Source organism: Poromitra crassiceps, assembly GCF_964638095.1.
Source record: "Poromitra crassiceps genome assembly, chromosome: 5".
Classification (NCBI taxonomy): domain Eukaryota; kingdom Metazoa; phylum Chordata; class Actinopteri; order Beryciformes; family Melamphaidae; genus Poromitra; species Poromitra crassiceps.
This window is the reverse complement of record NC_139642.1, coordinates 9,986,059-10,007,740: the sequence shown is the minus strand read 5'-3', so window position 1 is coordinate 10,007,740 and position 21,682 is coordinate 9,986,059. Positions and strand designations below refer to the sequence as shown.

The following is a 21,682-nucleotide window of genomic DNA, read 5'->3' as shown; positions in this document are numbered from 1 at the left end:
ACTGGGCAGCCCTGTATGCATGCGTCAGTGCATATGATTGATGCATGTTATTTGTATGTTCGGCACTGACTGCTGCGCAAGAGAGGTCAGTACAAAGGTCAAGAGGGATCATACTACCCCATGTTTGGACACCTGTTATAGACCAAACGACTAATCGATAATCGATAGATTAATTTCTAATCGTTAGTAGCGGCCCTATCAAACTGACACTCAGCTGTCTATCCAATGTGTCAGGGGGAGAGCAGAGCAAGAGGATGGTGTGCAAGGAGAAAAATAATGCAAATGTATTGTTGATGGAGAAAGTATTTATCCGTTAGTACAATAAGATACAGGTTTCCCTAACACGCATTAAGCAGCTGCCGTAATCCAAACAAGTTAATTGCATGAATCAGATAATGGGATTTCCATTAGACAAATCTGTCAAATCTTAAAATGTTATATGAATGTGCATTTTGTTTTGGCTTTAGTCCCGCCCACTCAATCACAATTCCTTGTATTGCTGCAGTTGTGTTTGTTTTTACTCAAATTAAAAGTTGACGTGATCCATGATCATGTCATGAACCCATTAAACCTCATTAAATAACATAAAATAAACTGCATATAGTCATCAATACTGATTTCATTATAATATTGAAACGTTAATTTATGCATGCTGTTCAACCATATCATGTAATCTGTGTAAAAAAGTTTCAAATCCTTAACTGATCCACAATTTGACATTTTCATGTTTTGATATTTCCACAAATTAGAAACTCTCCCCCACATACAACTTTTTGAATGACTCCGATCAAAGGTTATGAGTATTTTAATCGGTTATGTGTCTAAAAGTAAAATGTGAGAAAATGGCTTCAAACATTACACAACATTCCATTTCCACCAAAACCATAAAAATACATACTTCCCTCTTTGTTTTATCAAACTAATTATTCTCTATCATGTACTTCAGAGATGAAAGTAACCGAATCACTCAAAATCTGAAAAAACCCTGCAAAACCCGTTTTCGACCTACTTTCACTCATTTCCAACAATGTGTAGCAGTGACGTGAAGAGTTCTCCCAGACCGCCACACATATTTTCACACCATGTGAGTCTTAATGTGTGTGTGTGTGTGTGTGTGTGTGTGTGTGTGTGTGTGTGTGTGTGTGTGTGTGTGTGTGTAGCTGTGAATGTGTGAACCTGATTATATGTATGATGAGTGTGTCTGATCCTCTGGCCTATTGTGGGAGGAGTTCTAGGGTAGGTCAGTCTCTGTGCCAGGCTGACATCTCATGTTCTGCCTGTTATGGTCTTGCTCCATGTCTAGGTGCAGTGCCCCTGCATGGGACTTCATGTCTAGGTGCAGTGCCCCTGCATGGGACTTCATGTCTAGGTGCAGTGCCCCTGCATGTCTAGGTGCAGTGCCCCTGCATGGGACTTCATGTCTAGGTGCAGTGCCCCTGCATGTCTAGGTGCAGTGCCCCTGCATGTCTAGGTGCAGTGCCCCTGCATGGGACTTCATGTCTAGGTGCAGTGCCCCTGCATGTCTAGGTGCAGTGCCCCTGCATGTCTAGGTGCAGTGCCCCTGCATGGGACTTCATGTCTAGGTGCAGTGCCCCTGCATGTCTAGGTGCAGTGCCCCTGCATGTCTAGGTGCAGTGCCCCTGCATGTCTAGGTGCAGTGCCCCTGCATGGGACTTCATGCCTGGATAATTGGCTGTAATTGTCTTTTTACCTCTCATTTGTCACACACACTCCAATGTCCTTCTCTGTCCTTCAAGACTCTCCGGTCATCTCAAGGCTCATTTAGACTCTATTTTCATACGAAAATAAATGCGTCCATTCCAAACGGTGTAATCGTCACTGCCCACACATACTTCCATGTGTCTTTCACGTTGGTATCATGTTAAGCAACACATCCACCAGTGGGCAGTAGAGAGTCAAATGTATGAGTGTGTGTGTGTGGTTCTGCTCTGTTTCATGCAGCATCCATAAGAGGACGGACAGAAAACGAACAAAATGAACGCAGAGTACGGACAGAAGGCTCTGTCTGTCTCCGTCTCCGTCTTTAACGTAGAGTATAATTGGGCCTTAACTGCCAATGTCTGTGTGTCAGTTAGACAGCAGTAAGTGTGTGTATGTATCGTATGTATGTTACACCTGGGGCAAAATATGACTTGAATAGATGAAAAAACACAGTTTGTTTGATTTTGTTAAGCTCCTGATTTATAGTGAGGATGTGTCTGACAGGATAAATCATGTGTCACAGGTATATATATATATATATATATATATATATATATATATATATATATATATACCCGTGTCACGGGTATCACTCATGCTAGTAGGAACAATAACGTAGTCTGCGGATGAGTGTGCCGTGTCAAACAAGTCCTGTGCCCTCATACGCTGCAAAAGATATCCATCTTAACAAGTCATTTAAATCTATTGACTGTTAAAATTTTATTTTTATTACAGGAAAATATATGCAAATTGTCCGTGTTTCCAATACAAATTAAGTTATTTCAAGATGTTTCAAATTACAAGCGAAATCATCATATATTTTTTTATTATTATTTCTTAAAAAATAAAAATGTGAAGAAATGTATCCTCTGCATTTGATCCATCCTATACTAGGTACAAGTTCAAGTTCAAGTTCAAGTTCTTTATTAGTGTCCCGAAAGGGCAAATTGGTTTACAGCAGGCAGTAGTGCAGGCAAACAAAACAACAACAGACATGTGACTGACAACATAGCATGGGACAACCTAACTTGAGCAAGTCTGGTGCAAACGATAAAAGAAAGAATTGAAGAGAAAAAAAATGGAACGAAATTATCAGTAAAGTCAACGGGACAAACACTGACATTAAAATGCAACCAACTCTGGTGGATGGATAATAAGACATCTCACAGAGACAAGAAGTAAACAATAAAAGTGCCATCTTAAATCAAAATAAAAATCATAAAATCATAAAATCATATAATCATAAAATCATAAAAGTGCCATCATAAAAGTGCCTCCTACGTCGAACCTAGGAGCAGTGAGCAGCCACAGTCGAGCGCCCGGGGGCCAACTCCAGTTCTTTTGCCAGTGCCTTGCTCAGGGGCACTGACAGGAGTATTAACCCTAACATACATGTCTTTGATGGTGGGATGAAACCAGAGCACTCGGGGGAAACCCACACGATCTCAGGGAGAACATGCAAACTCCACACAGATAGCACCTGGGAAGGACCGGTGTTCGAACCCAGGACCTTCTTGTTGTGAGGGAACAGGGCTAACCACTTAGCCACCATGTCGTCCTATAAGCAAAACCAGACTTCAAGGCTTAATACTAGACTGAATGGCATTTTTACAGTGGAGACAGCCGCAGCACTGCTTGAACTAATTCTGACGAATGATTCTGACCCACACTTCTGAATTAGCCAGATATTAGCCAGTATAGATTTCCTGTTTGATGTCTGATGTTTAACCAGCTATTATACACATTTATGGCTCCAGTCTCACCTGTGGAGAGAGTCCGTTCCCTATGGCGGGGTTCATGGGGTTGGCCGGTCCTCCGGGGCCCACGAAGCTGTCCGAGTAGCCCGAGAAGGAGTGCCGTCCGGAGGCCAGGCAGTAGGCTGAGCCCCCATCTCCCTGGCCCCCACCACTGGAGGCCTGGTGGCCAGAGGAGGGAGGGAGAGGCTGGGGCCGGTGCACTGTGCTGTGAGGCTCCGACACTGCCCATGTTCAGGACAGAGAGAGGGTTAGGACAGTGTTCAACACTACAGGTACAGTGGTGAAACATACAGGTTGTAAGTACTTGATGTGGAAAGAGCACTATAAAATCATGCTCAAGTACAGTACTCAACAGAGTACTGTTGTTTGCTGAATTTTAACTCCAGTAGAAGTCAAATCACTTTACATGAGTCAAATATTCATCCAAATGTGGAGAAATTATCTTTTTCTTAAGGTAAATACATAGCCGGAATTACTTGATAAACATGGCCGCCAGGCATGCACGACATACATGCGCATGCGCTGTGTAGGCCTACAGCAGAAGCACTCTTTACAGGCAAATGATGAAGTAACTCTGTGTTGGGGATTTACTCCGAAAATTACGTTTCACGTAACTATGGATTAATATTTCATCTTGTGATGAGTACCCGAAGCACAACATGTATTTAGATCTGTGTTTTTGGTTATTTTGAACAGGTCGGGTGTAGAGATGCTGCGATCGAGATTTTTCAATTCCGATCCGATTCCGATATTTTAGCCTCAAAACCGATCCGATTCCGATCAAATTTCGATACCCGATTCAATACCGATTTCGATCCGATACCGATACAGCACATATTTAAGCCTATGCTGTCTGATAGCTAGCAGGCAACAAACATTTTTAGGGTTAGGTATGTGTATGCTTTGGTAATATAGAATGTAAACGATTTAGTTCATCTAATTAATTTGATGTAAAACTAAAACATAACAATCAAATACACACTTATTTTCTAATGGGTGAACACTGGACACAAATAATTATTGTTTCCTCACACATACACCCCCACTCTGTCTCACACAGGACACATACACACACAGCCCTGTCCCTGTCTCTCTCTCTCTCACACACACACACACAGCCCTGTCCCTGTTTCTGTCTCTCACACACACACACACACAAAGTTTGTGCATACATTTCCACTGCCAGATTGGAGGAGTCTTCTAAGGAGTTTTCTAATGTTACTTCTCTTCAGTGCAATACGTTTTGATAGCGACCTGCTGTACAGCGCCGTTCGCTCAGTCAACTCGTGTCGTTAACGTTAGTTTAGAGGAGAAAGATAGCTGGTGTTAGCTAGCTAATTAGCCATGTTAGCTGCCTCAGTGGGTAACGTTAGCCTATAGAGAGTATTTATCTGACGTTTATGTTAGCTACTCCTCAAACCTGCGGGTGGAAATGGTTTATGCGATGTATGTTGAAGCAAGACAACGTTTTAATGTACCTTGAATTGGACAAATTACGACGGGTCGTGCTCACGCAGATTTAAGCCCTGGCCATCCTAGGCTCAACGCGAGACTCATCAGTCATTCGGTTGAGTCTCGCAAAGTTACACACAAAGTTTGTGCATACATTTCCACTGCCAGATTGGAGGAGTCTTTCGTCATTATCTAATGTTACTTCTCTTCAGTGCAATACGTTTTGATAACGACCTGCTGTACAGCGCCGTTCGCTCAGTCAACTAACGTGTCATTAACGTTAGAGCAGAAAGATAGCTGCTGTTAGCTAGCTAATTAGCCATGTTAGCTGCCTCAGTGGGTAACGTTAGCCTATTGAGAGTATTTATCTGACGTTTATGTTAGCTACTCCTCAAACCTGCGGGTGGAAATGGTTTATGCAATGCGATGTATGTTGAAGCAAGACAACGTTTTGGCCCTGGCCATCCTAGGCTCAACGCGGCCTCAGTGTGCTGCATGCTGGATAGAAATCCTGGAGCGGAGTCATGGAATGGAGTGCTTATATCGGAGCCTTGGATCGGTCATTTTTGCTGGAATCCGATCCGATCCATGTTTTTTGGCTGATATCGCGCCGATATCCGATCACATGATCGGATCGCAGCATCTCTAGTCGGGTGTACCATTGGCCTCCATTCTAAGTCAATACTTACTAACTTCACGACTGTAGGTCACTGCTCGGACAGTGCCGGTAAAGGCATGGTGTACCTTGGTTATGTGGGCGGGGGGGGGGGGGGGGGGGGAGACCTCTCTCTCCATTAACGGAGAGAGTGGTCTCCTCCGAGCAGGTCTCCTCTCCGGGACACGCCCACACAGTCCGCGGGAGAAAATACACTCTAAAATCGAATTGATTCTCATGACTTTTGCCATGACTGTCAAACCTAAATTTATATACTTTGCGACGTTCATCATCATTCAAATTTGGCTGGTGGCTTATTAACATAGGTTCCTGTGATGTGATGAACTCAAAATGCTGAATAAAAAAAATAAAAAATCTGGTTTCCAGGGACTTTAAGTCAATTTAATTTCAGAAAATAACTTGTGATACTTAAATATGTGCCTCACTGGAGCTGCCTTTGATCAGATTCTTTCAGACTTTGACCTAAGTAAGGTGACTTTAACTTCTGCCCAAGTCATGTTCTGCTCAGATATACTTTGACTCATGTGGATCGCAGGTGCTTCATATAGCCACCACTGATCACATGATCCACATACCTTGTGCTATAGATGAGGGGGGGTAGGGGCTGTCAGAGAGCTGGTAGGGGGACATGCTGGACATGGCCGAAGGCGGGAACCCCCCCGGGATCAGGTGATTGAACGCCATCAGCTGATTGGCTCCTGCCTGCTTCCTCCACCTCGCCCGTCTGTTGCTGAACCACACCTAGACAGACAACCATAAGATTAGTGTGTGTGTGTGTGTGTGTGTGTGTGTGTGTGTTTGTTTGTTTTCCTTTTTCTTTTTTGAGCCAGACAGAGCCGCCGCTGTGATCAGCAAGCTGCATGATCACTGGACAGGTGATAATCACACCCCAAATTATATTCTGCTTTATCATCTATTTGACTCTAAATAGAACCATAATTGACTAAATGAACATCAGGCTGTACTGGAGAAGACTTGACACTAGTGATTGAAACCATCAACTCATTAGGAAAAGATTTACTGAGGTAGTAAATCAAGCGAGAAGTACGATCATCTCTCCATTGACTTCTATCAAATCTGACTTCTGTTTCTCTTCTAAAACAGATGAATTAAACTAAAGATCACCCTCCGTGTGTGACTGTGCGTCCTGGTGGCTAACCTGGTAGCACGCGTACCACGGAGGCTCGGTCCTTCGCGTGGGCGACCCGGGTTCGAATCCGACCCGAGGTCCTTTACCACATGTCATCCCCTCTCTCTCTCCCCACCCTTCCTGTCTGCCTACTGTCTAATAAAGGCTAGTCTCGCTGGCCAGTCTCCTCTCCCTTCCATCTGAGGAGTCTGGTGCCGCAGGTCTCCATAACTGGGATAAACCCTCCCCTGCTCTACTCTGCTCTCCCATTGGAGGCGTTGGTTTCAGACGCTGCCGGATTTCCGCTCCCCGCTTAAGAAGCTCTGTCATTGGCTCCAACCATGTCAATCAGAGCGGCTTCTGCTCCCTCCTCCCTGTGTGTCGCTGTAAATAGTGCACTGCCGCCTCATTGAAAACAACAACGCTAACTAGCTAGCAAGCTAACGGCAGAAAGCTACACACTAGCTCGTTGCTACACGCTGAAAACGGCAAGTTGGATTGTCGAAACTATTTTCTAAGGGCACTGCCGCTAAGCGCTGCCCATCGCAATCCCACTATGGAGACCTGCGGCGCCAGACTAAATAAAGGCAAACATGCCCAAAAAATAATCTTAAACAAAAATCACCCTCTGTACAGTTGTCATGAATGGTTAAATTAGTATAGAGACCAAAACCTTTTTATTAACCAGGCAGTAAACATGATTATTTCTGCTGTAAAGTCGGGCATTATGACATGGAGGTCTGGGGAATGACTCCCTTTTGGGGCCAGCCTCAAGTGGTCATTTGAGGAACTGCAGTTTTTGGCATGTCCGCATTCGCTTCATTTTACCAAGACGAAGGTTGCCCCTTGACACACACACACACGCACGCAGGCACGCACGCACGCACAGACACACACACACACACACACACACACACACACACACACACAGACACACACGCACACACACACACACACACACACACACACACATCTCATCCTCTGCTCCCAGGGGCCCAATGCGGAGGTTCCCAGTTCTGATGTGAGCCCAGTAAATTCCCTCCACAGGCTCCATATGGGAAGTGTGAGCAAGCCCAGCGTGAGGCCCGCCCATATGGACACAGCATGTCACTCACACACTGAGCATACTGCACATAACTACAATGCACACACACACACACACACACACACACACACTCTCTCACACACACACACACACTCACGCACGCACGCACACACACACACACTCACCACTCTCACTTTCTCGCTCTTCCTAGGCAGATAAAGTGTGGGTATGATCATGTGAATTTACTTGTGTGTGTGTGTGTGTGTGTGCGTGTGCGTGCGTGCGCGTGTGTGTGTGGTTAACATTCAATCATGTGAATTTCATTTCCTTGCAGTTATTAACTACAGCTTACATTCAGTTTTGAACTGACATTTTTATACGGTACAACAGATTATTTTCCAGCTCAAGGTGCGTCTGTGCATGCATGTGTGTGTGTGTGTGTGTGTGCACATGTGTGTGTGCGTGTGTGTGCGTGTGTGTGTGTGTGTGCACGTGTGTGTGCGTGTGTGTGCAAGTGTGTGTGTGTGTGTGTGTGTGTCTGTCTGACCTGCACCCTGGCCTCGGTCAGCTTGGCTCTCTGGGCGAGTTCCTCCCGGGTGTAGATGTCTGGGTAGTGGGTCCTCTCGAAGGCCCTCTCCAGCTCCTCCAGCTGCTCAGCTGTGAAGGTGGTGCGACTGCGCCGCTGCTTCCTCTTCAGCGGCAGGTCCGGCTCCGACTCCACGTCTGAACCCTCATCAGAGTGACTCGCTGCTTCCAGGGGCGGGTCATGTTAGCACAGAGAAAAGAGAGAGGAACATTATTAGAACTTAAAGTTCCATATTTATAGAGAGCCAAAGTGAACGTCACTTCCTGCCTTTCTCTCTGTACCAGCGTCTGATAAAATATGAATGGGGGTGAACGGAGAGAGGCGTTACTTTTTTGATCCCATTTGAATTGTGCTACGGGGTACACATATCGGGCCCTATCGTTAAACGCAAAAAGAACACGCTTTGCGCCTGCCTCGGGAAGATAGCATCATGTTTTTAGGCCCCAAAATGCGCTTTACGCCGAAGAGGCGTGGCGCAGTGTAGAATAGGCCAGAATGGGCGTTTCGGCCTTAAACACCGGCCTAACGCTATCTTCCCCCTGGCGTTAATTTAGCGCTTAGCGCTTTTCAAAACCAGGCCTTATTCACTGCGCCGGCTCCCCTACCAAAGTCACACACAGACTCACATGTGAAATCTCCCAGCATGCATAGAGGCTAATACATTTTGACAAGAGATAGCAACCAAATCAGCCTAAGTAGGCTAAGTGGTAGATATAAATCATATTTATGTTAACACAACATGCAATTCTAGAACATTTCAATATTGGACAAAATAAAACGTAAAAATCAAAACACAACCCTATGTGAAACATACATGTAATCCAGATGGCATATATATCCCTCGCAAATACAACGTGATATAGACGAGTGACAACTGTAACACGGTTGTACTGTGATGCCAACAGGACTTAGTTTACTTGACACTTACTTTTTCAATAAAAACACATTTATGCCATGACTTTACATAATGTAGGCTATATTTATGTTGCATAATTTAGCCTGTGCTGTGATGTGCAGGAGCAGCAGGTAGCCTACAAGTTATAAAACTAAGCCTGTCCTGAATGAGCCGAGTGCTTGTTCACTATTGTGAAAGTTATCTGTATACATACACAACATAAAGATCATGGAATTGGATGGTATAAGGAATGTCACCGATAGTTAACGTTCTATATTGTAGGCTACAGGGAGACCGCATCAGCCCTGCTGAACAGATCTGTATTTGCCTGGCTGTAGGTTGAATCGTTTTATTCAGGCTGATCTGTGATGAGATATCCAAATTTGGCATGAAGAGATGACAGCATGGAGCCGCAACCCGGACTGGATCCAGTGGATCGGAGCTTGGAAAGGAAGCATAACTATAGCATAGCATAACTGCAGTTCACCAATGACCAGAGTTGTGCATAATTCTATGCTTAAAAGGCGTGGTTAAGTGGTTAACGCCGGGTGTAGCGCCGAGGGGAAAATAGGGACTGCGCTGATCACGCCCACTAAATAGCGCTTGGCCTGGCGTTAAACGTACGTTTTAAGGCCAGGGAAAAGATAGGGCCCAACATGTTTGTCAATATAAAAGATAAAAACTGTGACACTATAAGTTATCAATCAGAAAGACTACGCACAACCAGTCGCATAAGTGACGTTGGAAAGGCAGAGAGGTTGTCAAATGAACCCCCACTTTGTTTCAAATTTACATTGAGATTGTAGGAGCCAACGTTTTATTCTGGCGACTGGGTTGCTCAATCCAATTGTAAAAGAGAACAGATGGCATTTTCTGTAATATCACAGTGGCTAATCGTAGTATTTTGTAGGATGTGGGAGTATATTTGCTGTAATATCACATTGGCTAATCGTAGTATTTTGGAGGATGTGGGAGTATATTTGCTGTAATATCTCAGTGCCTAATCGTAGTATTTTGTAGGATGTGGGAGTATATTTGCTGTAATATCTCAGTGGCTAATCGTAGTATTTTGGAGAATGTGGGAGTATATTTGCTGTAATATCACAGTGGCTGATCGTAGTATTTTGGAGGATGTCGGAGTATATTTGCTGTAATATCACAGTGGCTGATTGTAGTATTTTGGAGGATGTTGGAGTATATTTGCTGTAATATCACAGTGGCTGATTGTAGTATTTTGGAGGATGTGGGAGTATATTTGCTGTAATATCACAGTGGCTAATCGTAGTATTTTGGAGGATGTGGGAGTATATTTGCTGTAATATCACAGTGGCTGATTGTAGTATTTTGTAGGATGTGGGAGTATATTTGCTGTAATATCACAGTGGCTGATTGTAGTATTTTGTAGGATGTGGGAGTATATTTGCTGTAATATCACAGTGGCTAATCGTAGTATTTTGGAGAATGCAAAATGCAAATTAGCAATACTGCCCCCCCTAAAGAGCTGATAGTCCTGAGCATGTGAACTTGTTTGTTCTCTATTTTCTCTTGTTTACTTAAAGCGCTTATAGAGAGGGGAACGTTTATTTTCTTTAAACGCACACACACCATCAGGCATCAGTGCTGCTCCACACAGACCTCCATTCACAAGGAATATTCCTGCTTTAGGAATAATCCCACTGGACAAGATTCCCAGATTCCCAGGGCACCACCAGGGCACCGCGGGGGGATTGCTGGACTAAAAGCCACACAAAGAGCTAATTTGGATCCAGGGGCCATTCTTTGAGTGTATTTGTGTGTGTGTGTGTGTGTGTGTGTGTGTGTGTGTGTGTGTGTGTGTGTGTGTGTGTGTGTGTGTGTGTGTGTGTGTGTGTGTGTGTGTGTGTGTGTGTGTGTGTGTGTGTGCGCGCGTGTGCGTGCGTGCGCGTGCGTGCGTGTGTGTGGACAGTGTGCGTGGGCCCAATATAGCCTGGATCCCCAGGAGCAGTCAGCTGGACGGAGAACAAGCTATCTGTTTGGTCAACCAGGTGCATGCTGGTCTATTTACTTACAGGCTAATTCACTAGATATGGCTATTAATCAGCTGTATTCTTTTCTCATCTCGCTCTCTTTCTCTCTCTCTCTCTCTCTCTCTCTCACACATTTGTCAGGTGGTGATAAGAGAGGAGACTACTGTCTATGTCAACAACTTACCCACCTAACCCCATGACTGTACACACACACACACACACACACACGCACACACACACAGCAGGGTATAGAGACAGTCCGCATGTCTGAGAACGCCCACAAAATGTTAAACGGCTGACGCGCGAGTGGGGTAAAACTGCCCATATATCTCATGGGCTGACTCACCAAAAGACGGTGCTGCGGCTCTAAACTACAGGTTTGGGGGTTCTAGAGCAGAACACAAGACGTCTGCTCAGATGTGTGTTTACTGCAGTGGTTAAATCCCCGATCGTGTCTGCCTGGGCTGGGCTATCAGCTAAATTCTAACTTTGCTGAATGGATAGAACGGGGGTTTTTACCCCACCCTGACCACGCCCCCAGCCAGGCTGAGCCAGCTAAACCAGCGTCTATGACGAGACGTGGCCTCAACCTATGAAGCAAGCTAAAACGGTCATTGAAATGGGTCCTTGAGTAAAACACAGGAAATACGTAACGTCAATCAATGTTTAAAAAAATGCCGTCATTAAAATGTTTTGGAGTTGTCATTAGGGCTGCTTATATCATTAAGTCAAGTCAAGTTTATTTGTATAGCACATTTCATACACAGAGGCAGTGAAAATGCATTACTCAATAACTTTAAGCTAAATAACCCGGCCAGCACCAAGTAGTATTGAATCTTCTCCGGTCCAACGATACCTGCATTCCATCCTCTTTTTTTTAACACAGATCTAGAAAAAAATTACTATTTCTATGGTTTAGCTCGCAGCCAATCACCGCCAGCGTTCTTCGATTTAACGCGACGTGTGATTGGCCCACTACCGCAGCAGCTACAACCCATCCAGTGTGTGGTGGTGAAGTGGAGCCCGCTGCCTGCTGTATATATGACGGAGTTGGCAGTTCAGCGTGCTGAGATGCCACCAAAACGTTAAAAAGTTACGACTACTGTATATACTACTACTACTACTACTACTACTACTACTACTACTACTACTACTACTACTACTACTACTACTGTGGCGTAGGATTTTTTATTTATTTTTATCAATATTGGTATCTGTATCACTAAGGGCCAGTGTTGGGCAAGTTACTTTCAAAATGTAATATACTACATATTACTAGTTACTTTCATTTGAAAGTAATAAGTTACTTTACAATATTACTTTCTGTGTAGAGTAACTTGTTACTTATTACACTACTTTTGCATTACTTTTACCAAAACAACAGCAGCAGCAGAATGACATCGCCGCCTCAGAACCATCCCGAAAAATGATTTCAACCGCCTTGAAGTGCAGTGTAAACAATCCAAAATTCTAAATGTTATTATTTTCCTTTGTTATTGTCATCTATAGTGGTTATTTGCATAAAAACACACAGTTTGATTAGGAAATGATTGTATCTTTTTTAAATATGTGCTTTGATTCAATGTGTAACTTTAATGTGTAACTTGAGTTACTTGACAAAGTAACTGGTATAATATTACTGAAATCCTATAAGTAATAAGTTATATTACTGAGTTACTGCTAAAAGTAATATATTACATGTAATAGGTTACTTTTGTAATGAGTTACCCCCAACACTGTTAAGGGCACTGCTATTGGTACTGGTATCATAAAAAAAAATGATAGCCAGCCATCCGTAGTTGTCATCAAGTGCGATCTTCAGCCTGATTGAGCTGCAGTGATATTATCGGTCCTGACAGCTTTTGTGCCTCTGCTCTTCATCTCTCTCTCAGATCAGTATTAACACCATTGTGCAGTGTGGTTCTATAAGCCTGCAGCTTACTTTTATACACCCAGCACTTCAAACGGCCCATTGGGCTCCCTCGCAAGTTCACCGAGGCCACAGCGCCAACTTTTGTGTGTCACACTTAATGAATTCCCCCCTCAGCACAGGGGAAGTTTTGTGTGTGCAACACTGTATTAGTTCCCCCTCAGAAGCAACAATCAAAATACAAGAGAGCCCAAATAGCTCGGGGCCCCTCATGTGAAACTGATCCTCTCTCTCTCTGCCCCTTCGGCCCGTTTCCCCTTCGCAGCAGCAGCAACAGCGGTGGGAGGCAACTTAACATGCATTAGCAGCAAATTGGTAAAGAAACATTCAACCATGAGCGAAGCAACGAGTCAAATATTTTGAGAGGGGGCGAGCGAGAGAAATGGAGACCTCGCCTGTGGCGGTGAACATCTCGCAATTTGGCACGACTTCGGAGATTGCGAGCTCTTTATTAGCCCGTTTGTGAGTTCCACATTTTTCCAGGGATGAAATTTGGTTGTACACCTTCTCAAGTGCAGGCAATTCAACATGCCTATACCGTGCTTAAGGATTTCAAGTGAATCAAGATAGTCAACCTCTTAATGAGAAGTTTCATCTCTCCTGGAGGAGCTTTTTGACTCCACCCCCCTTAGGGGGGCGAGAAACCCTTTCCAACGTCCACACATTGCCAAGCCACATCACTGTCACACAAAACAAGCAACACTGTGACACTTTACAGGCCCGCTGGGGTTGTTGGAGGGCTTGTTTTTTAGACGGCGGCGAAGGAATTCGGGGTGTGGAGCTCCAGGGCTTTGGAGTTTTTGGACAGGACGGCTGAAAAACAAGAGACCAGGCGTATTGTCGACTCCCCCTCCGGTTCCTGGAGGAGGGCCGGTAGGAATGCTCTCGTACCCCCCCTCCACCACCCACCACCCCCCCAACTTTAGCAGCATGCACGTTCCACAGCATTTCACAGGGATTTGGGCCCTGGGAATGCCGAGGCAGCCGGGAAAATCCTTAATCACTTTGGAATTACCTATCCGTTATGACTGCTACCGGGGATGCCAGAACGTTCTCAAAAGAAGCGACAGAGTGGCACCTCCCAAGTCTCCGGAGTATATCGTCTTGAGACAATCCTAAATCAGATCCTTTAAATCCGACGCGAGTTTTGTTTGTTTCACTTGAACGCAGCATTGGACTAACTAACTGCCGGGTTAGCTAAGAGAAGACAAGATGAGACTAAGTTGAAACTTGAATGATCTCCCTGAACTGGGTCACTGCTAGAGCTGTCACTTTTTATTCGAAATTCGAATTTAACTTTGAATGTGGGGGAGGGGGGGCATGTTCGAATGTAATTTGATTTTTTTGATTTTTGATTTTGAATTAACCAACTGCTGTTTGCTGGTAATGTTAATCCCATGTCAGAAAAAGTCTCCAGATTTGTCGCGTTAGTCTCTTCTGAGAAAGATTGTCTCCGGGGTCTGAAAAGTTGTCTCGAGTTGGATGCAGTCAAGTTTGTGAGGCTGAGGCAGTGTTGTGACTGTGAGCGTCCAAGCTAACACAGCAGCGGAGAGGAGCTGACTGACTGGACCATGATATTTAATATTTTATATTATATTATATATATTTATACGATGTAACCAGCAGTCGCGGACTGCATAATCGGGCACGTTGGGCCGATGCCCGGTGGCCTGGCCTGGCCTGCAAAAAAAAAAATATATATATATACAGTATATTATTATTATTAACACATTGACTGCCAGACGTTTTTTTTTGCTGTAGGTAGCTTCTGCCAAGCCGTTTTTTGAGGATTATGGCTCATTTTATAAGAGCCGAGGATTCGTTTCAGCTTGGAGTTTGTGAACATACAATATCTCAAAAGTACTAATAGAATGTGTACTTTCTCTGTCTAAAAGAGTTAGTTTGTAGAGTTAGTAGTTATGTAAGCATTAGCAGTTGAATACAGCATGGTTTTAGCGTGAGAAAGAATATTCAGAGATAAACGGCTTTTTGTGAAATTGGATGGAACAGTCACTTTAACCATTCATTTTTGGCTCTCTCTCTCTCTCTCTCCCTCCCCCTCTCGCTCTCTCTCTCTCTCTCCCTCCCTCTCGCTCTCCCTCCCTCTCTCTCTCTCTCTCTCTCTCTCTCTCTCCCTCCCTCTCGAGTTGCTTCAACTCCTCCCTCCGTGGGCGGACAAGCTTGTCACCAGTCAGTGCTTTGCTGCTCTCCTGTGCCTGCATGTCTGCACGGCCGCTGTTTGAGGAAGTCGGGATGGACTCGCTCGTTTGGAGTTTTGGTTGAGAGAAGCTTTTGCGATTCTGGTCATATTTATGCTGCGTGTTTCAAAGTGTGTTCCTCCACCTGTAATCTATCACCCGATCATAGTAGATCGGCTGAATCTATTATGTAAATTTGCAATCCCGCATCGCCAGCAATCAGCGCGAAAAGGAGAATGGCTGGGCTGAGAATGGCGTGACAAGTTAAAAAAATGCTTTCCTTTCTCTAGCCAGGAGAGCACTGTTGCCACTTAGTGGGTCGGTGGAATGGGTTGTAAACGTTCGGTGGCTCCAATAATTATATAAGAGATGTAAAAGGCTTAGATGCACAACCCACCGTCAAAAAAAAAAAATCGATGCCAAAAACGTGTAAACACGTTGTTGGCAGGGAACAGCTGGATTCTGAAAACGTGTTCATACGTTGTTGGCAGTGAATGTGTTAAACAAAAAACTTTGAATATATTCGAACATTTTGCGGGCAATTAAAGTTTGTTTGAACTTTATTTTGGGAAAAAGTGACAGCTCTAATCACTACAGCAGCTACGGAGATTCAGAGAATAAGTGGACAAACGTAGAAATTAAATAGAATTAAGTACAAGTGTAAGAGTAAAAATGACTAACGTAGAGAATGTCAGACCTGCACCTCTCGATAAGTTCACCCAAAATGAAAATGCAGTCTATACTCACCCGCATGCCATTTTTTATTCCACACAAGTTTTTTTAGTCCACAAAACATTTGTGCAGTTTTCCAGTGTCCTAAACAAGTGAATGGTGACCAACTTTCAAACATAAAAAAAGCCTCCATACTGCTCGTCTCGTGTAATCCAAGTCTACAAAAGCCCTGAGATGCCAAGTTGACTTGAAAGGACGTCATTTATTATCCTGGTTTTGATCTGAAATCTTCCCTGTACACTGCAGGGCTTGTGGAGATTTGAATTAGGCCGCAGGTGAGCAGTATGGAGCCATTTTTTATGTTGTTGTTTTATGTTTGAAAGTTTGGTCACTTCCACTTCAGTTGTTGAGGAGAATTGTGCAGTGGTGTTTTGCTGTGAAGCTCCAGGAAGAAGCTCACCCGTCCTTCCATCAGCACGGGGGTGAGCAGATCATCACTGCATTTTCATTTTTGGTTGAACTTATTCTTTCATTCACTCGACACACTTTGTGCACTTTCTTCACCGCAGCGCCCTCCTTAACCAAGCACCACCTACTCCCTCTCTCTCCCTCTCTCTCTGCCTCCTTCTCCCCCTTTTCTCCCAACTCACTCTCACTCTCTCTCTCTCACAGCCTCTCTTTGTCTCCCAATGCCTCCCCATCTCCCTCTCCCTCTCTCTCTCTCTCTCTCCCTCTCTCTCTCTCCCTCTCTTCTCTCTCTCTCTCTCTCCCCTCCCTCTCTCTCTCTCCCTCTCTCTCTCCCTCCCTCTCACCCTTTCACCTAACTCACTCTCTCTCTCACAGCCTGTCTTTGTCTCCCAATGCCTCCCGATCACTCCCCATCTCTCTCTCTCTCTTCCACCCATATTGCTCTCCCTCTGTCTCTCTCTCTCTCTCTCTCTCTCTCTCTCTCTTCCACCCATATTGCTCTCCCTCTGTCTCTCTCTCTCTCTCTCTCTCTCTCTCTCTTCCACCCATATTGCTCTCCCTCTGTCTCTCTCTCTCTCTCTCTCTCTCCCTCTCTCTTCCACCCATATTGCTCTCCCTCTGTCTCTCTCTCTCTCTCTCTCTCTTCCACCCATATTGCTCTCCCTCTGTCTCTCTCTCTCTCTCTCTCTCTCTCTCTCTCTCTCTCTCTCTCTCCCTCTCTCTCTCTCCCTCTCTCTTCCACCCATATTGCTCTCCCTCTGTCTCTCTAGCTCTTTGTTGCTTGCAGAGAGCCGAGCGCTCTTTGCCGGCGATTTCCACGCTCCATCTGTGGAATCCGTCATGGCTCCCTCGGCCCTTCACAGTGGCGGGTTGTCACCTGCCCCACGGGGGAGCAGGGGAGGGAGGGAGGGAGGGGAGGGAGGGAGGGAGGGAGGGGAGGGAGGGAGGGAGGGGGCATAAAGAGGCTCCGCAGAGGGATGGGGTGGGGGGGGGGGTTGTAGTGGGGGTGGATGGGGGCACAGCCGGGGGGCGGTTCTACCCCTCCCCTAAAGACACCCCCCCTCCCTTCCCTCCAGAGGGAACTGTAAGAGCACCTGAGGGGGAGATGAGGGCAGAGGGGAAGGGGGGAGGGGCTGTTGTTGCTGATTTAAATGTCCCCGAGGGGGATAAGAGTCCACATGAGCATCTGTGTTGCTTTTTGTTGTTGTTGTTGTTGTTATCATTGTTGTTGTTGTTGTCAGAAGCTGAACATGCCCTGTGTTCTGCATGCCCTTTCCCATGTCCCACACACTGAGGTGAGAGGTCTGTCTGTACTGTACTGTCTGTCTGTCTGTCTGTCTGTCTGTCTGTCTGTCTGTCTGTCTGTCTGTCTATCTGTACTGTCTGTACTGTCTGTACTGTCTATCTGTCTGTCTGTCTGTCTGTCTGTCTGTCTGTACTGTCTATCTGTCTGTCTGTCTGTCTGTCTGTCTGTCTGTCTGTCTGTCTGTACTGTCTGTACTGTCTATCTGTCTGTCTGTCTGTCTGTCTGTCTGTCTGTACTGTCTGTCTGTCTGTCTGTACTGTCTGTCTGTCTGTACTGTCTGTCTGTCTGTCTGTACTGTCTGTCTGTCTGTACTGTCTGTCTGTCTGTGTGTCTGTCTGTACTGTCTGTCTGTCTGTACTGTCTGTACTGTCTGTCTGTCTGTCTGTCTGTCTGTCTGTCTGTCTGTCTGTACTGTCTGTCTGTCTGTCTGTCTGTCTGTCTGTCTGTCTGTACTGTCTGTCTGTCTGTCTGTACTGTCTGTCTGTCTGTACTGTCTGTCTGTCTGTCTGTCTGTCTGTACTGTCTGTCTGTCTGTCTGTACTGTCTGTCTGTACTGTCTGTCTCTCTGTCTGTCTGTCTGTCTGTCTGTCTGTACTGTCTGTCTGTCTGTCTGTCTGTACTGTCTGTCTGTCTGTACTGTCTGTCTGTCTGTCTGTCTGTACTGTCTGTCTGTCTGTCTGTACTGTCTGTCTGTACTGTCTGTCTCTCTGTCTGTACTGTCTGTCTGTCTGCCTGTCTGTCTGTCTGTACTGTCTGTCTGTCTGTCTGTCTGTCTGTCTGTACTGTCTGTCTCTCTGTCTGTACTGTCTGCCTGTCTGTCTGTCTGTACTGTCTGTCTCTCTGTCTGTACTGTCTGTCTGTCTGTCTGTCTGTACTGTCTGTCTCTCTGTCTGTACTGTCTGTCTGTCTGTCTGTCTGTACTGTCTGTCTGTCTGTCTGTACTGTCTGTCTGTCTGTCTTTTCAAGGACTTTCCAGGCCCAATTCCCACAAATTCCATGACCCAAGTGTGAGGTGAATGACTGTTACAACACAGAGATCGTTTTGATCATGAGAACAAGCTTTACAGAGGCTCACAGACAACAACAGACAGAGGGGCTTGAATATGTGAACACTTCTCAACTGTGCTGTGTTATATATATATATATATATATATATATATATATATATATATATATATATATACTGTGTGTGTGTGTGTGTGTGTGTGTGTGTGTGTGTGTGTGTGTGTGTGTGTGTGTGTGTGTATATATTTATATTTATATATATATATATATCTCATGAGAACTTCCATTTCTATTCATATAGCCTATAAATTCAAGCACTTTCAATGACTTTCATCTATTTATGTCTATTTTCAAACACTTTCAAAGCCTTGACTTTGAAGGATTTGCAGGACACGTGGGAACCCCATAGCTACTAGAAAACACTGTTAATCTCAGCCTTCAGCTGGTAAACACTATGTGAAAACTCTGGTGTGTCTCCCTGATTTCTCTAACTTCCCCAATTCCAGCGTCACCAACGATAATACGGAATGATATATTTTCACACAATATTACAGTTTTTCACAATTGCTTAAACACATTTCGTGATAGACTACCTCACTTTCTCAAAACCCTAAACACAAATCTCAAAACTCACACACAAAATGCAAAATCCTACACTTCTCTTGCAAAAGCACACTTTGCCCTCAAAACAGTGTTAACTCTTCACTAAATGGTATTTTCTTTTCAAATGACAAACACATACATCGTATGAGTAGACATTTCTAACCACCCATTGAACACTGGTGTGCAGAATGGAAAACACTATAGTATGAATGGAAAACACTATATGAATGCTTTATCAGTAGAATTATGCCTTTGCATGTTCAGTGTTACACTTTCACCTGTTGGATGTAAAATATTACCATATAATGTTTTTACGTATACTCAAATAGAAAACAACACACAATAATTTACAGTAACAGTTTTCCTCACTTACCGTAACTTATTTGGTGACAACTATCTGCTTGATTTTTCATTTCTGGTTGACATTGCGATGTTTGAGTGGCTGTAAAACATTAAATTGTTCATGAGGATATGTGTGAAAAGCATATTCTGTTTCGTTTCCTGGCACTTTGCTTTTGACGTGATCGCTAACAAGGCCTCAATCTCTAATGTGATGCGACTGAAATGATGGCAGGTGATGGAGAAGATACATGGGACATTGGGACGTCACGTGGGGTGTGGGGGGGGGGGGGGTTCAGTGGCAAAGTTGTGCCCAAGACACACACAACACACACACACACACACACACACACACACACATACACTTTGCCGGTTCTACTCCTATCACATGACCTTCTACCCACACACACACACACACACACACACACACACACACACACATACACTTTGCCAGTTCTACTCCTATCACATGACCTTCTACCCACACACACACACACACACACACACACACAGCAATGGGTTTTCCCAGTCTCTACATGCATTTTAAGACTACGGTAATGTAGCTTGTCAGCCCTGAGGCCTCTCCAGTTTAGCGTCCATTAGCAACTCCCCGCTCACCTCACAACACACACACACACACACACACACACACACACACACACACACACACACACAGAATGTTAACAAGAGCTGAATGCAAACTCATGCGGGTGTTGTACGGAACTCGTGTCTGCCCATCGCAAAGGCTCAAAACACACTTTTTTAGCGAGTTCTATTGGAGAATGTGATATTCTAGAAGTGAAAGGCAAATGTGTTATATTAGGCTTTATTATTAAATTGGGTAACATAAGTTATATTAGGCTATATATTGTTAAATGGGGTAACAGAGTTATATTAGTCTATATATTATTCAATGGGGTAACAGAGTTAAATTAGGCTATATATTATTCAATGGTGTAACGGAGTTATATTAGGCTATATATTTATTAAATGGGGCAACAAAGTTATATTAGGCTATATATTATTCAAATGGGGTAACAGTTATATTAGGCTATATATTATTCAATGGGGTAACAGAGTTATATTAGGCTATATATTATTCAATGGGGTAACAGTTATATTAGGCTATATTATTAAATTGGGTAACATAGTTATATTAGGCTATATATTATTAAATGGGGTAACAGAGTTATATTAGTCCTATACAGTATATTGTTAAATGGGGTAACAGAGTTAGGTCTATATATTATTTAATGGGATAACAAAGTTATATTAGGCTATATATTATTCAATGGGGTAACAGTTATATTAGGCTATATATTATTCAATGGGGTAAAAGTTATATTAGGCTATATATTATTCAATGGATAACAGTTATATTAGGCTATATATTATTCAATGGGGTAACAGAGTTATATTAGGCTATATATTATTCAATGGGGTAACAGTTATATTAGGCTTTATTATTAAATTGGGTAACATAGTTATATTAGGCTATATATTATTAAATGGGGTAACAGAGTTATATTAGGCTATATATTATTCAATGGGGTAACAGTTATATTAGGCTATATTATTAAATCGGGTAACATAGTTATATTAGGATATATATTATTAAATGGGGTAACAGAGTTATATTAGGCTATATATTATTAAATGGGGTAACAGAGTTATATTAGGCTATATATTATTCAATGGGGGTAACAGAGTTATATTAGGCTATATATTATTCAATGGGGTAACAGAGTTATAATTAGGCTATATATTATTCAATGGGGTAACAAGAGTTATATTATAGGCTATATTATTATTCAATTGGGGTAACAGTTATATTAGGCTATATTATTAAATGGGGTAACAAAGTTATATTAGGCCTATATTATTAAATCGGGT

At 43.8% G+C, this 21,682-nt stretch overlaps 1 protein-coding gene across 1 annotated transcript in view; it reads right to left on the bottom strand.

Moving 5' to 3' along the window:
* Positions 1-21,682, bottom strand: part of LOC310776959 (paired box protein Pax-3-like) — a gene marked incomplete at both ends in the record, with an annotated part of 47,225 nt that overhangs the window by 6,938 nt on the left and 18,605 nt on the right. Inside the window, 3 exons of the mRNA XM_083637185.1 lie at positions 3,486-3,700; positions 6,183-6,348; positions 8,329-8,528. Of these exons, the coding sequence (XP_083493311.1) occupies positions 3,486-3,700; positions 6,183-6,348; positions 8,329-8,528 (581 nt within the window). The remainder of the gene's footprint in view (positions 1-3,485; positions 3,701-6,182; positions 6,349-8,328; positions 8,529-21,682) is intronic.